Source organism: Neopelma chrysocephalum, unplaced genomic scaffold (genome assembly GCF_003984885.1).
Source record: "Neopelma chrysocephalum unplaced genomic scaffold, ASM398488v2 Primary Assembly neopelma1_65, whole genome shotgun sequence".
NCBI lineage: Eukaryota > Metazoa > Chordata > Aves > Passeriformes > Pipridae > Neopelma > Neopelma chrysocephalum.
In genome coordinates, this window is record NW_020897722.1 from 1405425 (window position 1) to 1420568 (window position 15144).

Consider the following 15144-nt stretch of genomic DNA (forward strand, 5'->3'; position numbering starts at 1 on the left):
GAAGAGCAGAAATACCCGAGGCTATTACCATGCAAGTCTCTTTATCCTTCCATGTGTCTGCTTTCCTGGACCCAGTGACCTTTTGCTGTGCCCAGTACCACCCATCACTGTGGTTTGGTCAAAGACATGGTACAATATGTGGTGGAGGAGCCTGGAGATGGGCACTGTGGATTGAGGAGTGGGGTCTCACCCGTGAGTCTCACCAGGAAGGTGTCACACATCAAGTCTGTTGTGCTCCACACACAAGCGTGAGGCAGCTCAGCACTTGGGCTCCCTGTGCATTGGCTGGGGTGGCCCTGTGTGTGCCTGGCAGTGACCTGGTGCCCCTTTCCCTGGCTCAGGGCCGCTCGGTGAAGGACAGCACGCTCAGGAGGGCTCAGCGGCGCAGCTTCACCCCGGCGAGTTTCCTGGAGGAGGACACGGTGGATTTTCCGGATGAGCTCGACACTTCTTTCTTCGCTCGGGTGAGGGGCAGGTCTGGCCTGGTGCTGGCCCCAAAGGCAGGGCAAGACTCTAGTCCTGGCAGGACTGCGTGTGGCAGCACCGCTTTCTGCCAGGGCTGGTGTCACAAATGTGGTGTTGGCATCTTCTGATGGGACTTCCGTGTCTCTGCCCAGGAAGGAGTCCTTCATGAGGAGCTCTCTACTTACCCGGATGAAGTGTTTGAGTCGCCGTCAGAAGCTGCAATCAAAGATGCTGAGGTGAAACCTCCAGATCAGACAGATCTCACAGGAGGAGCCTTGGACAAAAACGAGCTCGAAAGAAGCCACTTACTACTGTGAGTATCTTCCTGGAAGCTGCCAAAGCCTAACATGGGGTGACCAACCCATCTGGAGTGGGACCTTCTGTGTAGAGGAAGCCATATGAGTGCTGTGCGTGCCTGGTGCAGAGCTCAGAGCACGGCAGTGATGGGTTTTCTTCAAAGCCAGCTACCCAGGCATGTGAAAGGTGACTCTGAGGCCACCTCTGCAGTCTCTCCAGCAACTTCCAGCCTCACCTAATGTGTTTCAGAGATTGTATAATGCCTTGAGGAAACAAAAGACACTTTAAATCAGCTGTGAGGGTGCTGGGGGCCCAGCCTTTGGCTATGGAGAACTTAGCAAAGACAAGAAGGCTGTTGCCATTGCAACAGTCACCAGTAACTGTTGTCTTGCTCCAAGGAGCAGTGTGAAGTGTTGCTGAGTGTCGAGCTGGGCTACATTCCTCACTTGAAACGAGAGAAAGGTGTGGCACTGATGCTGAGAGCCCTACAAATATGTGGGTGGTGCTGTACTGTATGCCTAGATTTTTTCCACCTGAGTAACTGGTACTGAGTAATTGCTCCGTGTCGTTTCCGAGTCAGCTCTAGCTTAGCTGGCAGCTCACCCCAGCACAGAGCTCTGCTGGGTGTGAACATGGAGCAGACAGGGAGGTCCTTGTTGTGGTTCTGCTGCTCACAGCCCATCTTGCTGTGTTGGCGCTTTCCCTTCAAGTGTTTCCAAGAACTTGGCTCAGCCTTAACATAAGGGGAAGCAGCGAGTGGTGGGAGTTTGTTGTCACTCCTCTGAGACGGTTCCAGTCTTCTTGGCACCACTTGGATCTCCTCAAATAGCTGTATTTATTGAGGAAAATACATTTCTTTCACACTCCAGAGGGCTGTTATCAGAATCAGGTCGGTGTCCTTTACGTGGCCAGGGGTTTGTTTTGGCACGGGCTCACAGTCCAGCACAGGGAATACTGGGAAACAGCACCTCTGTAACACAGAAACCACTTCAGCTCTGGGACAAGTGGAATCTGCACCTTCTGTGGGAGAAGGACTTCCCAAGGGGAAGTTGGGGTGTTAAAATGCATCTTCTGCAAGGTGCACTATATTGAAAAGAGCTGAAGTTTCCAGCAGCATTTTGGCTGAAGAGGTTCAGATTCTCCCTCATCCTGTTACCTGCCCATTGTTCAGAGCTGTCATGCTCCCTCCAAGATGCTCTGGTGATCTTTCAGCAAAAAGTTTTTTAGCTGGTTTCTCTCACCATCTCTGACAACCCCTGTCTGTGTGCAGAGTGGGGACATTTAGGAAGCCAGAGGAGGTCACCTGGACTAGAGCACGTGCCAGGGAGATGCCTACTACAGTGGCAGGCAGTGAGGATGGTGAAATGGGAGGTACTTGGGTTTTCTGGTCAGGGTTTGAATGCTGCAGAGCTGAACCTCCACACTGCTGTTTAAGAGCAAGGAAATACAAAACTATCTGGATATGATGGAGGCTTACAAAGCAGGTACTATTCACCAGTAACCTGTGCAACCTTCATCAGATCTATTTTGGTAAAAAAGCCTCCTTTTAGCTCAGGATGCTTGGGATTTTTATTGTGGTGTTGAAGCCTGGTTTTGTTGTTCTGAAAAATGCACACATTGGTACAAATAAAGGGGGAATGGAAGAGAGATTGTGAGAGGTAACTGGCACAGCTTGCAGTATGTGGCAGTGCCACTTTCTTTTTCGGTTCTCCTCTGCCTGATTGGGTGGGCACAGGAGGTTTGATCTGCCAGTCCAGTCCCACTGAAATGCTTTAAAGGTGGGGATTTCCACTGCTGGGCTAAACTCCGCTTCCATTTCACAGCAGAGACCAGAGTAGGAGGGATGAAGTAGAGGAGGAAATTGATGTGCCTGAGGCTGCAGATGTGCCTGTTGCTGGAACACTTTAAAGCCTTGAGAGCTCCTCAAGTGGGGCTTAGTTTGGCACAGCTGCTTTGTGCCACCTTCTGCGTGTCATCCTGTGCTTTCATCTACTGGCCCCGTGCAACCCTTTGAAATGCAGCTTCCACTTCAGGGCACCTTGTGCGCCCTCAGCAGTGGGAGAGGCAGAGGGTCTGCTGCCCCCACAGAGCAGGGGAGGGCTGTTCCCCACGGCTGTCCTGCTTTTGGTTGCAGCCCCCTGGAGCGCGGCTGGAGGAAGCAGAAGGACGGGGGCCTGGCGCAGCCCAAGGTGCGCTTGCGGCAGGAGGTGGTGAGCGTGAGCCCCCAGAAGCGCGGGCAGCGCATTGCCGTGCCCGTCAGGAAGCTCTTTGCCAAGGAGAAGAGGCCCTACGGGCTGGGCATGGTGGGCAAGCTGACCAACAGGACGTACCGCAAGCGCATCGACAGCTACGTCAAGCGGCAGATCGAGGACATGGACGATCACAGGTGAGGCTGCAGGCGGGGAAGGTCCCCAGCACAAACGGTGTGTGGGTGAGTGCTGTTGCCCTCTGGTGACTCAGGTCACTGCCTCGGGGTGCTGCTGAGACCCCCCAGTGTGTATCCCTGGAGTACAGGGCCAGCTGCAGCAGGCAGCACCGTGTTGGTGTCACCGGGCACTGGGAGCTCACCCGGCTCCTCACGTTGCTCTGGGTGTCTGGAGCTCTGCTACCTGGAGGGACTGCAGGTCTCTGCCCCCCCACCACTGTCCTGTGATGAATGGGAAGGTTCAGGTATCCCTGTCTCTGATCATTCCCCTGGGGTCATTATTTCAGACACATGGCACAGTTTGGCATCAGGCTTCTGTGTTCTCATGGATGTTTTCTTGGGAAAGGGTGGTTGTCTGGTGTAATGGGGGAGTCAGAGTAAGCAGAGTCTATCTCCCAGCAAGGCCTTAGACCATTGCCTGCAGTCCTGGGCATCCCTAGGTGATCCTGGCTGTGTACCCCAGGTTTTGGCGAGGTCCCTGGGGAAAAGCAGCAGCTTTTCTCCTGTGTTCTGTGAGTAGGTGCAATATGCCTGGGTTTCTGCCTCTGATCTTTTCCCTTTGCCTCCATGCAGGCCTTTCTTCACCTACTGGGTCACCTTTGTGCATTCCCTCATCACCATCCTCGCTGTGTGCATCTACGGCATCGCCCCTGTGGGGTTCTCACAACACGAAACTGTTGATTCAGTAAGTGAATCCCCCTCACTTGCCTGGAGTGTCTCAGCTTTCAGCTGCTGGCTCTTATGTCATAGTCTTAAGAATATTTGCTACTTGCCTGAGGGCCTTGATGGCTGAATTCTGGGTGTCCAGCTGTGGAGGGCTGCCTGCAGCATCTCTGTGAGCCCCCAGACCATCATCTCTCCCTCCTGCAGCCACCTTGCTCTTGGCAGCAGATTATATCTGACACAAAGCATGGTGGGCTCTTCACAGGCTTTGGCTCTGGCTGTGCTGGCAGCACTTCCAAACAACTTGTTCCCCTCCTGGTGGAGACCAGAAGGATGTTCATGGCAAGGAAATATTTCAATCCTGGGCTAAGTTTTTGCAGCAGTCGCAGGATTTTGCTTCTGCCAGGAGCAAAACTGACCTGTTTGACTTTGAGAGCTGATCCTGAAGCTGTTGGTAGCCTTCCCACACGTTGTGAAAGGTCTCTGGGGTACAGCCATGCCCCTGCTCCGTGCAGGGAATGCCTGGGGAGTTTCTCACCTACGTGTCTGACAGCTTTCAGAGCACTGCCACCAGCACCTGGGCCTGCACTGCCAGCTGGTGCTGCCTGTGCTGCTGAGCTGTGTGAAGCTTTTTGCAGGCTCTCAGGCCACTCCCAGGTCTCCAGGCCTTGGAATTTCTTGGAAGTTCAAGTAGCCAGAGATAGACATTTGAAGAGAAATCTTAAGATGAAGGTGCCCAAGTCTTGACAGGGGTTTACCTGTGATCCTGCAAAAGACCTGATGGAGCAACCATGGACCCAATCATTGGCTGTGGGGATTTCTGTTCATCCTGGGGGCTGTTTCCACCAGCCCCTGCTGCTTGCCCTGCTGACCCTATGGGCAGGAGCTCACAGGGCTCTTGCTTTCTCTCCTTGCAGGTCTTGCGGAACAGAGGGGTTTATGAAAATGTCAAGTACGTTCAGCAGGAAAACTTCTGGATCGGCCCCAGCTCAGTGAGTGCTGTTGGTGGCACTGTTGGTGGCACTGTTGGTGGCACTGTTGGTGGGCAGATGGGGGACTGTGCACTGCAGCTGTGCCATCCCAGGGACTGGAGCCCTCCACTGCTTGGAGCTTGGGGATCTGCCATAACTGTCAGGGAGCAGCAGTGCTCCCAGCCCCAACCACCCTACAGAATGGGCTGTCTGGAGGCTGGGATGGACCTGGGCACTCCTGCTTTGCACCCTGTCCCTACAAAGCCAAGCTTGGGGTTGGAGAAAATGCAGGAGTTGTATGGTGTGTGGACAGCTTTCCTGATGCCATTCCACCTGGGAAAGACAAAGATGAAGAAACAGTGTCCTAAATATTCCTTTCCCAGCCACAGTGCAGGCCTTTCTGGGCAAGAAAATCCCTGAACTTTTGTTCTGGGCCTGTCTTCCAAGCAAATACTGAGAGTGTGCCTGGTGTGTGTTGGGCTTCATCATGCAGGACTTGTCTCTGGTCCCTTGAGTCTGGATAGGGGCACCCTGTGCAGTTCCCCCAGCCTGCTCTGCCCCTTGGCTGAGCTGGGTGTTTCCATCTCTGCCAGGAGGCCCTGATCCACCTGGGGGCCAAGTTCTCACCGTGCATGAGGCAGGACCAGCAAGTGCACAGCTTCATCAGCGCCAAGAGGGAGAAGGAGAAGCACTCGGCCTGTTGTGTGCGGAACGACAAGTCAGGCTGCGTGCAGACCTCGGAGGAGGAGTGCTCAGTGAGTGCCAGGGCCCCTTCCCTGCTGCCCCTGGTGCTTCTCCCTCCCTGGGCTTCGTGGTGACACCTCTCCTCTCTCCTGCAGTCCACGCTGGCCGTGTGGGTGAAGTGGCCCCATCACCCCAGCACACCCATGCTGGCAGGGAACAAGAGGCAGTTTGGGTCTGTTTGTCATCAGGACCCCAGGTAGGTCCTGCCTGGCCCAGCTGCCATCCTGGGGGGATGGGGCTGATGGTGAGTCAGTCCCAGGCCAGTGGATTGCTGGATGGGACAGCAGCTGCTCTGCAGACCCAGGGATATGGGGCAGTGATGTCCCTACCTGTCCTGACAACTGTGGGGGAGGCTGAAGCAGAGTGTGACCATATTTCTACTCGCCCCTGGTCTCCACTGTTGTTGCTGCCCACCTGCACAGTGGCTGTTGTGAGCTGTGGGTGCCTTCCTCATCCCACTCCCCCTCCTCCCCTGTTCCCACACACACAGGGGTGCAGCAGTTCCCAGCACACCTCTGCCCCCAGCCCTGCCAGCTGCTGGGTGGCACTGCACAGTCACTGTGGGCTGATGTAGAGCTGAGAGCGGCTGAATTCCCACTCTCTGGGTGTGTCCAGCTGGAAGAGATCCAGCTGGTTGCTGGGCAGCTGCCTGCTCTCCTGCCTTTGTGCTGCAGCCCTCACTTAGAAGGAGGCTGAGGCTTTGATGAGCACGGTCTTGGCTGATCTGGGGGACAGAGGGGAGCTGTGGGATGGCAGCCTGGGGACAGGGACAGTGTGGGAATCCTACCTGGTGCTGGGGAAAGGTACTTCAGGCTGACTGTGCTCTGTTGCTGCAGGGTGTGTGAGCAGCCGGCCTCGATGGAGCCCCACGAGTGGCCAGACGACATCACCAAGTGGCCGGTGAGCATCCCGGGAGGCACAGAGCCTGCAGGGCAGCTGGAATGTGGCACTGGCAGCCCCCTGTGCAGAGCCACAGCTGTGCTGGTGGAAGGGCAGGGCCTCTGGGGCAGCTTCTGCTGCTTGTCACAAGCACCAGCTCAGGGCAGCCATGGTCGGCCTCACCAAGGCTCAGAGCCCTCCAGCAGCACAAGTTGCCCTGTGCCAACTAAAGCCCTGGGCCCTACCAGGGTAACAAGAGGATGGAAACCAACTCAGCCTCAGGGCTGGAGAGGAGGTGGCAACTGATGCTCTGGCAGATGGAGTATCAGGCACCATCCTGCTGTTGGAGGGAGGCCTCTGTCTGGGAACTGGCTTCTTCCCAAGGGTCTGTTTTGACTTTATCCAGGCAACAAGCAAAGCTGTGGCTGTCTGACTGCAGCCTGTTGTTGTTTTCCAGATCTGCACAAAAAACAGTGCTGGGAATTACACCAACCACCTCCACATGGACTGTGTGATTACAGGCCGGCCCTGCTGCATTGGGACCAAAGGAAGGTGAGGAGTTCTACCTGTGTGGAGGGGCTGGGTGTTGGGGTGAGACACAGGGGGTCTTTTCAGGTTGTAGACACAGCCATTTGTCCTCCTTGTCCTTTCCACACACAGCCTAGAGCCCTGCTGGGAAGGGGAGTTGGACAGAGAGCCAGGCCAGGTCTCCCAGACGGAGCAGGACTCTGGGATGAGCAGGAGATAACAGCCAGCATGAGTTGTTGGTGCAGCAGGGTATCTCACTCAACTGGTCCTGCAGTTTGGAGGGACTTGGATCATAAGGGATTAAATAATTCTGCTGAGGAGTTCTGCATTTTTCCCTGGGAATGTCCAGCTACATTGGCCCCAACCTGGAGTCCACAAGCACTCAAAGGACATGCCAGGAAACGACAGGCTCTGGGGTTGCAAAAGAGGGAGATGCTGTTCTTCCTCAGCTGCTCCTGAGCTTGAGTAGTTACCCAGTGCTTGGGCCTGGCTTTCCCTACTGGGAGAAAAATCAGTGCTGTCCCAAGGAGTTTCTCTGTCCCTGAGGGTCATAACCAGGATGCTCCTGGCCTAGGCCCCCTTTCCACTCTGGCAGCTGCAGAAGCACAGGACTCCCCCAGCCTGAGACAGCTTCCCCAGGCTGTGGTGGTTCTCAGCTGTAAATAGCTCAGCTTTAGCACCTGTTTTGGAGCCTCTGTGTGCTGGTCTGTGGAGGTGAGGCAGGGTTGGTTCCCTGTGGGAGAGAAGCAGGGAGGGGTGAGTGGAGAGTGGCACTGCGCTAAATGGGAATGTGTTTGTGCCTCTGCTGAGACACTACAGCAGCTGAAGGCATCAGTTCTCACAGATGGGATGAGACAAGGGGGAGTGGGTAGCCTGAGAGGGCACAGGAGTGATCCATTGTCCCTTCCACGTGTGACTTGTGCCTCCTGCAGGTGTGAAATAACCTCCCGGGAGTATTGTGAATTTATGCGGGGCTATTTCCACGAGGAGGCAACGCTCTGCTCTCAGGTGAGTGTGGAGCTGGGGGGTTGTATGGCTGCCCTTCTCCCTCCAGTTCCCCTTGGCAGCTTGGCAAGGTCTGAGGGGTGACTGCTGCAGTGTGGGTGGCAGTCCTGTGTCCTGTCCTGCCCTGAGCCTGCGGGACGCTGCTGATCCAGACTGGAGTGGCAGAGCTGGCTGCATCTGTCGCTCTTTGGAGGCCAGTTCAGGACTTGGGCTGGCAGCTGTGGGAGCCCAGCACAGGGCCAGTGTGTAGACAGGGGGAGAAGGGACCTGTCCTGCTCCACGAGCGAGCAGATGCCTTAGCTGTGTGTGCTGGGGTGGAGAATGAGCATAAAGCTGCCACAGGGAAGGGGTGGGTCACGTGTGACTTGGTGTTGGGACTTGGTTCAGCAGAGAAGCAGGAGGAGCCTCTGCCAGAGATACCTGCAGGCTCTGCCCTGGCCTTGGTGAAGGGCCCCTGACATCCCTGTTCCTGCCCTAGGTGCACTGCATGGATGATGTCTGTGGGCTCCTCCCTTTCCTAAACCCAGAAGTCCCCGACCAGTTCTACCGCCTCTGGCTCTCGCTTTTCCTCCATGCTGGGTAAGCAGAGGGGTAAAACTTCCCCTGTTTGGGTGGGGGAACCCTCAGCCCTGGGTTTGCTGAGTTGTTGTTCTGACTGTCCCTTCCCAGGGGACTCGGGGGTGCTGAGCTGTGGCCCCTGCCAAGGTTCACCATCCTGTGTTGGCTGGGAGGGATTAGGGGTGTGGGCAAGGCCAGAGCAGGAGCTCTCAGCAAGGCTGGGGACAGAACACGAGCACAGGGGTGACTTCAGTGGCTGCTGCTTCAGCTCCTGTACTCTGCACTTGGCAGGATCCTGCACTGCCTGGTTTCAGTCTGTTTCCAAATGACGATCCTGCGGGACCTGGAGAAGCTGGCAGGATGGCACCGCATCTCTATCATCTACCTTCTCAGTGGCATCACTGGGAACCTTGCCAGTGCAATATTTCTACCCTACAGAGCAGAGGTGGGTCTCCTGCAGACCAGGGCCCTGGTAACTTGCCCTGAACACAACCCTCCTCTCCGTGGCTGTGCCTCTGGGGCAGAGGCAGAGACGCCAGAGCTGGCTTGTCCCTGCAGCGCAGCCTTGGCACATGGCACCAGACCATGAGCAGCAACATCCCCCAGAGCACCCTGGGCTTGCCCAGTCACTGGCCTGGGCTGGCTGCAGGAAGAAAGCTGCCCCATAACAAATGGGGAGTTGCCAACCATGGGGTAGGAGAGGCCTTGGGCAGGCTGGGAATCGAGCGCTGTAGCTGGTGCCAGAGACCCTCCACGGGAGAGTGGCACGAGAGGGGCAAAGGGCAGAGCTCAGCTTGCCCACAGGAGACTGCATGGCAGGACCATCTTTCAGGTCCTTCCATAAGGAAAAGTGCATGGTGGGTGGGGGAGCCAGGGGATTGCCTTCAAGGGCTTCTCTTCTCTGGCAACTTAAACCAGATCTGCCCTCCTTAAATACAAAGTCTGTTCTGGGGATTGCTGCCCTCACACCTTGGTCCTAAATCCAACCAGGCCCCTTTACTCCTTGCACCCCATTACAGGGGTGAAGTTGAAGGCTGTGGTGTCTCTTCCCCAAGAAACACTGAACAAGGAGTTGAGTAACAAGTAACTGATGCCTGGGGCTGGCTGCAGAGGCCAGGGAGATGGCAAGAGCCTGACCTTATCTGTAATGCTCTTCTTCTGCAGGTTGGCCCTGCAGGATCCCAGTTTGGGATTCTGGCCTGTCTCTTTGTGGAGCTCTTCCAGAGTTGGCAAATCCTGGCACGCCCATGGAGGGCTTTCTTCAAGCTGCTGGCTGTGGTGCTCTTTCTTTTTGCCTTTGGCCTCCTGCCTTGGATTGATAATTTCGCTCACATTTCAGGATTTATCAGCGGATTCTTCCTCTCCTTTGCCTTCCTGCCCTACATTAGCTTCGGGAAGTTTGATTTATATAGGAAACGGTGCCAAATTATAGTTTTCCAGCTCATCTTCATTGCACTCTTCTCAGGACTCGTGATTCTGTTCTATTTCTACCCCATCAAGTGTGAGTGGTGCGAGTTCCTCACTTGTATACCCTTCACAGACAAGTTCTGCGAGAAATACGACCTGGACGCGCAGCTCCACTGAAAGGCAAAGACTGGCCTCTCGAGCAGGCCCTGGAGAGGGACTGTCTTTGCATTTGCTGTGCCAGTTCCATGGGGACAAAGCCTCTAATCCAGTGACACTTCTAACCCTGCCCGTGGTTAATTTAAACTGTCTCCTTAGCACTTGGCAGGCATGTTTTGCCTTATCTCAGAAGACTCTGAAAACAGAACGTTTGTGCCTTGTTCAATTGTATTGAACCTTTTCTGCTGCCATTATTTTTATTACACTAGTTTCAATACTACATTTTTAACCAGAGTTGTTTACTACTGCTAAGGTGGTGATTAAACAGTGAGGTAGCGTTTTAGCTACTGTTAATTGTTCTGCATAGTCTGTGCCTGTGTTTGTTACTTAATCTCACACTGTTCCACGTCCCAGGAGAATCAATCCCCTTTGAGCACCAAAACCAGCCAGCTGTAGATCTGCAGCTGGAAATAAGGGCCTGAAAAGCCTCAGAAAACTAGAGGGTCTCTTTAATCCCTGGAATTGCATTCCACATACAAACAGCAACCACAAAAAACATGTGAGAATGTCCAGTCAATGGAGTTTGCTCCTCTTCGGAGCGTTAAACCTTTTCCTCCAGGAAAGTGCTGAATTCACAGTCTGGTCTTGGTAGGGCTGGTTTGTCTGCTCTCCCTCTGTTAAGGAAAGAAAATATTTGGCAGTGACAATGGTTACTGCATGCTGGGCTCTTACCACCACGCTGCCCTGACTGTCCAGGAGGGATCAGCCAGTGCCACGGGTGGTCACAGGCACCCTGGAGCAGGTGGCTGCTCAGAGGGCACATACGTGGATGCTGCAAATGTTGAAAGAAGAAGAAGAAAAGGTTACTGTGGTCACAAAGCAACAGTTTCTAACTGAGCTACCTGGAGCAGCAAAACAAAACCCCAAAGGTTTGCACAGGCTGCTCTTCCCATTGTTCCTCCAGCCCCATGACTGTGTTTTTACAGACATAATTTTAAACTCACTAAGTTCGAGGGTCTTGGCCACATCTTGTGTTTGCACGCACAACTTTCTAAAAATAGCAGTATAATACCAGAATTACGTCTGCATGAGTTACAAACAGGTACGTACATGTGGCTAATAGTGCTTCCTGTGCTGGAAGTGTTCTCAGAGGCATAAACTGCACAGAAATATTGTGACCAAAAGTTGCCCAGTGATCTGTCCTGTCTCCTTGAGAACAATGAATCAGCTGAACTCAAGTTTCTATAAACCAGGAAATGGACAAACTGGGAGTCAAAAACTACAGGCTATGTAAGCTGAGGTCCCTCTCCTAATTCCTCATAGCTTGCAGTAATTGAGAAGAAGGGCTCAGTACACATCCACTGTGGTTGCATTTGCCTGGGTGCACCAGAGGGACATTTCTGTTGCTGCAGGTGCTCAGGGTGGCACAGGAGTGGGAGGAGCAGGCTGGGAGAGCAGGCAGCACTCAGGGATTACAGTCTGAGGCTCACAGAAGGACCTGAGTGCCCTGGTGATGACCATCATCTGTCATACAGACACCTTCCTCCTCCCAGGGATTCATCAGCATCCAGCCACGCTCCTGACAGTGATTCCCAGACATTTAAGAAGCCTAAAAGAAAGCAATGTCCTAGAAGCAATCCCAGCAAAGTAACACCATGTTTAATGAATCTCAAAACACTGTGAGAGCAGATTCAGAGTCTAAACAGAAAGTAGAGTTAGAGACACGCCACTGCCAGCACTGAGACATCCCCACTGCTGCTCCCAGGGTGTGCTACCTGAAGCAGCTGAATTATCACTCCCTACCCCGAGAGGAGCACAAACACCACCACCAGGATATGGAAACAGGCCCCAGCCTCATGCAGGAACACTCTGCAACAGCAGCTGCTCTGAGCCTGAACACCACGGCCCAGGGAAGAAGATGAAGAACTGGGAGCTCTTAATGCACACTGAGGACTTACCCAACAGGTCACTTCCGAAGCTTCTTGATGAAGCTGACCTCATCCCTGTTTCTGATGCCATACCTAAACAGAGAGTTATGCTGTTATATGCCAGTTTCCCAGGAAAAACAACCTTTGAAATCCTATAGTCTCCTCTTTCCCGGGGCAGATGGACTCCTATGATCACAGGACACATTAAAATTCTCACATGCTGCCAGCCCTGAAGGATCTGATCATCTGCCTTTACCTCCAACCACCCCTTAAACGCAACATCTGTCACCCATTGCTCAGTCTTCCCAGGTCAGCTTTGCTGTCTTGCTGTCTTGCTAAATTTGTAATACTTCAGCTCACCTTTTCTCACTGATCTCACACAGGCTGGCACACCCAGCACTGCTGTATGGAACAGCAGAATGCTTGAAAGTGCTTCATCCCTCCTCATTCCCAAGAATGGGCATGGAAATGTGGGAGTCACCTGTGAGTGTTGTTAGCAGATTGTCTCTGAGAGGTGGCTGAGCAGGTCCAAAGATCAACACACATATCCTTAGTTTGCTCTTTCCTTGGCATTCTCCGTGGACGTTAAGGGATTGGAATGGACTTCAAAGATCATCTAGTCCCAACCCCTCTGGGCCACGTGCAGGGACACCTCCCACTACACCAGCTGCCTCAAGGCCTCGTCCAACCTGGCTTTGAACACTGCCAGGGTTGGGGCATCCACAACCTCCCTGGGCAACCTGTGCCAGTTCTTATTCCCTCCTCCTTTGTTCCAAATCAGCAGCTCTGCAAGGCTGAGTGTAACCTATTCTGCAGGAGTTTGGGAGGGATGAGCAAGGGCTGTAAGTCCCAGTGCCTTGGGGTGGTCTGAACTGGATAAGCACAGCACAGGATGGTGATGGCTGAGGAACACCCCCAAGGCCATCCTGTCCTGCAGAGAGCCTCTCAGTCTGCCTGTCCCACCTCCCAGCCAGTTCCCAGCGCAGGACCCACCTGAGCCAGGGCACAACCTCAGCCCTGCCTGTGGGGATGCTGCAGGGCACCCACCGGGCCTCTCAGCCCCCCAGAACACACCCAGAACTCACTCTCGCAGCTTCTTTCTGTCATCCGCCAGCTTCTCTCCAGCGTAGGTCAAGTGGTACGTCCTCCATATGTACTTCCTGGGGGAAAAACACTCAGGGGGAGCCACAGGAGAGCGGGACAGGGTTGGGACGCGCTCCACACCCCGCTCCCGGCCCCGCTCACCAGCTGAGGTGCTGGACACCGCCCTGCCGCGCCTGCCGCAGCTGGAAGTGCCTCCGCAGCGCCTTCTTCAGCTCCAGCACCGAGGCGTTCTGCACCACCACCACGGCTGCGGGGGCACGGCCGCTCAGAGCCCGCTCGGAGCCAGCGCCGTGCCCGCCCCGCAGCCCCGCCCGCCCCGCAGCCCCGCACACGCACGCACGGTCTCGCCGTCCGCCTTGCAGACCCGCACGGTCATGGCCTGCCCGTACTCCAGGGCCACCTGCGAGCCGATCTCCTCCGCCGTCACCTGCGGGGGCCCGGGGGGTTCGTGAGCCCGCGCCCCGCCCGCCCCTCCCGCAGCCCCCGGCCCGGCCCGGCCCCACCTGCGGCGGGAGGTCGCAGAGCAGCGGGTCCTGCACCAGCCGCGCCAGCGCCTCCTGGAACAGCTCCAGCACCTCGGCGTGGGGCAGTTCCTGGGCCAGCTCCTGGGTCAGTTCCTCCGCCGGCCCCTCCGCCGGCTCCTCGGCCGCCGCCATCGCCGGAAGGGGCGGGGGGCGCGGCGGAACCCGCGATGCTGCTCTTCTGCCCGGCCTGCGGGAACGTGCTGGTGGCCGAGGAGGGGCCGCGCTGCCACCGCTTCGCCTGCACCACCTGCCCCTACGTGCGCAATGTCACCAGGAAGGTACCGGGGGGCGCAGGGGGGTGACCCGGGGCAGGGGGTGACCTGGGGCGGGGGTGACCCGGGGCAGGGGGTTCCCGGTCCCCGCTGAGCAGCTCCCGGTGCCCGCAGGTGACCAGCAGGAAGTACCCGCGGCTGAAGGAGGTGGACGATGTGCTGGGCGGCGCCGCGGCCTGGGAGAACGTGGACTCCACGGCAGGTCAGGGCCGGGCCGGGGGGCCGAGGAGGGCCCGGGCGGGGGTCGGGTCCGGCCTGCCCTGCCCTGCCCTGCCCTCACGGCCGCTGTCTCTGTCCCGCAGAGCCGTGCCCCAAGTGCGAGCACCCCCGCGCCTACTTCATGCAGATCCAGACGCGCTCGGCCGACGAGCCCATGACCACGTTCTACAAGTGCTGCAACCCGCAGTGCGGGCACCGCTGGCGGGACTGAGGGGGCCGCGGGGATGGGGCGCGGGGGTCCCGCCGCTGCAATAAACCTGGCGCTGGGTGCGAGGGACCGTGTGCTGCGTGGTTGCTTTAACACTGCTCCGAGGGCAGCTGGGAACCACGGGCTCCAACGGGGTGTTCTGCCTTTGCGGAGGCCCCGGGCAGGCCCTCGGCTCACACAGCGTGAGACTCGTGCCCTGCACACCAAGGAACCGGTGCTGGAAATGCAGACGGGCCCGAAGGTAAATAAGCCGAAGGGTGGTGATGAAACCCCAGCGCTGAGCCAGCTGCTGTGCCACGGCACAGAGGGCAAAGCAAAGGTGAAGCGTTTCCTCTCTTGTGTTACAGGTTTTTTTTACTGATCATCTAAGAAAAACGGCAGAGGGACTTTGACATAACAAAGGAAATGTAAAACTTAATACTGTCTGTTGAAATAAAATTCAGCGCCTATAAAGGCAGAATTATGAATGTGTAAACACAGCTTTAGTATTCAGAGCTGGGCAGTCTAGCAGCAAAACGAGCTGTTTGCATGTTATGTAGTGCAATGAACATTTGTTCTCAGAGACCCCCAGTCTTTCAACTGCTTTGAACAGAATGGAATCCTTACTGGAAGGGTTTTAAAAGCGTTCCAAGATGTAATATCCAGAATTACTAGGTGTTCATCTATAACCTGACAGTTTCTCTATGCAAAACTGTGCTCTCTGTGTTACAGAGAGGAAGAAACCAAAATGGGACCTTTGCTATGACCTGTGGAAACACCCTAAGTTAAATCAGGAACCACAAACTATACAC

The 15144-nt window shown here is 55.6% G+C and overlaps 3 protein-coding genes across 10 annotated transcripts in view; 2 read left to right on the forward strand and 1 right to left on the reverse strand.

Moving 5' to 3' along the window:
- The window catches only part of RHBDF1 (rhomboid 5 homolog 1), a 59708-nt gene extending 49251 nt beyond the window's left edge, over positions 1–10457 (forward strand). For all 7 annotated transcript variants that reach the window (XM_027683500.1, XM_027683499.1, XM_027683501.1 and 4 more), the window contains 13 exons: positions 342–464; positions 618–778; positions 2897–3148; positions 3761–3872; positions 4768–4842; positions 5415–5576; positions 5661–5761; positions 6402–6465; positions 6902–6996; positions 7905–7980; positions 8456–8556; positions 8827–8980; positions 9700–10457. In XM_027683500.1, coding sequence (XP_027539301.1) covers positions 342–464; positions 618–778; positions 2897–3148; positions 3761–3872; positions 4768–4842; positions 5415–5576; positions 5661–5761; positions 6402–6465; positions 6902–6996; positions 7905–7980; positions 8456–8556; positions 8827–8980; positions 9700–10119 — 1896 coding nt within the window. In that variant the 3' untranslated portion in view covers positions 10120–10457. The remainder of the gene's footprint in view (positions 1–341; positions 465–617; positions 779–2896; positions 3149–3760; positions 3873–4767; positions 4843–5414; positions 5577–5660; positions 5762–6401; positions 6466–6901; positions 6997–7904; positions 7981–8455; positions 8557–8826; positions 8981–9699) is intronic.
- A 129-nt stretch (positions 10458–10586) lies between these two features.
- Positions 10587–13808, reverse strand: SNRNP25 (small nuclear ribonucleoprotein U11/U12 subunit 25). 2 transcript variants are annotated; one of them, XM_027683517.1, is made up of 6 exons: positions 13634–13808; positions 13467–13557; positions 13272–13377; positions 13112–13186; positions 12057–12119; positions 10587–10772 (listed from the first exon to the last, which is right to left on the reverse strand). In XM_027683517.1, the coding sequence occupies exons 1-5, from the start codon at positions 13784–13786 to the stop codon at positions 12065–12067; spliced, it is 480 nt and encodes a 159-aa protein (XP_027539318.1). In that variant the 5' UTR covers positions 13787–13808; the 3' UTR covers positions 10587–10772; positions 12057–12064. The 2 variants fall into 2 exon arrangements, with proteins under 2 accessions (XP_027539318.1, XP_027539320.1); XM_027683519.1 differs by having other exon boundaries at positions 10587–10775.
- POLR3K (RNA polymerase III subunit K) lies at positions 13705–14816 on the forward strand. Its single transcript, XM_027683520.1, has 3 exons — positions 13705–13932; positions 14041–14128; positions 14229–14816. Exons 1-3 carry the CDS (start codon positions 13822–13824, stop codon positions 14354–14356), a joined length of 327 nt encoding a protein of 108 aa, XP_027539321.1. The 5' UTR covers positions 13705–13821; the 3' UTR covers positions 14357–14816.
- Positions 14817–15144: the final 328 nt, after the last annotated feature.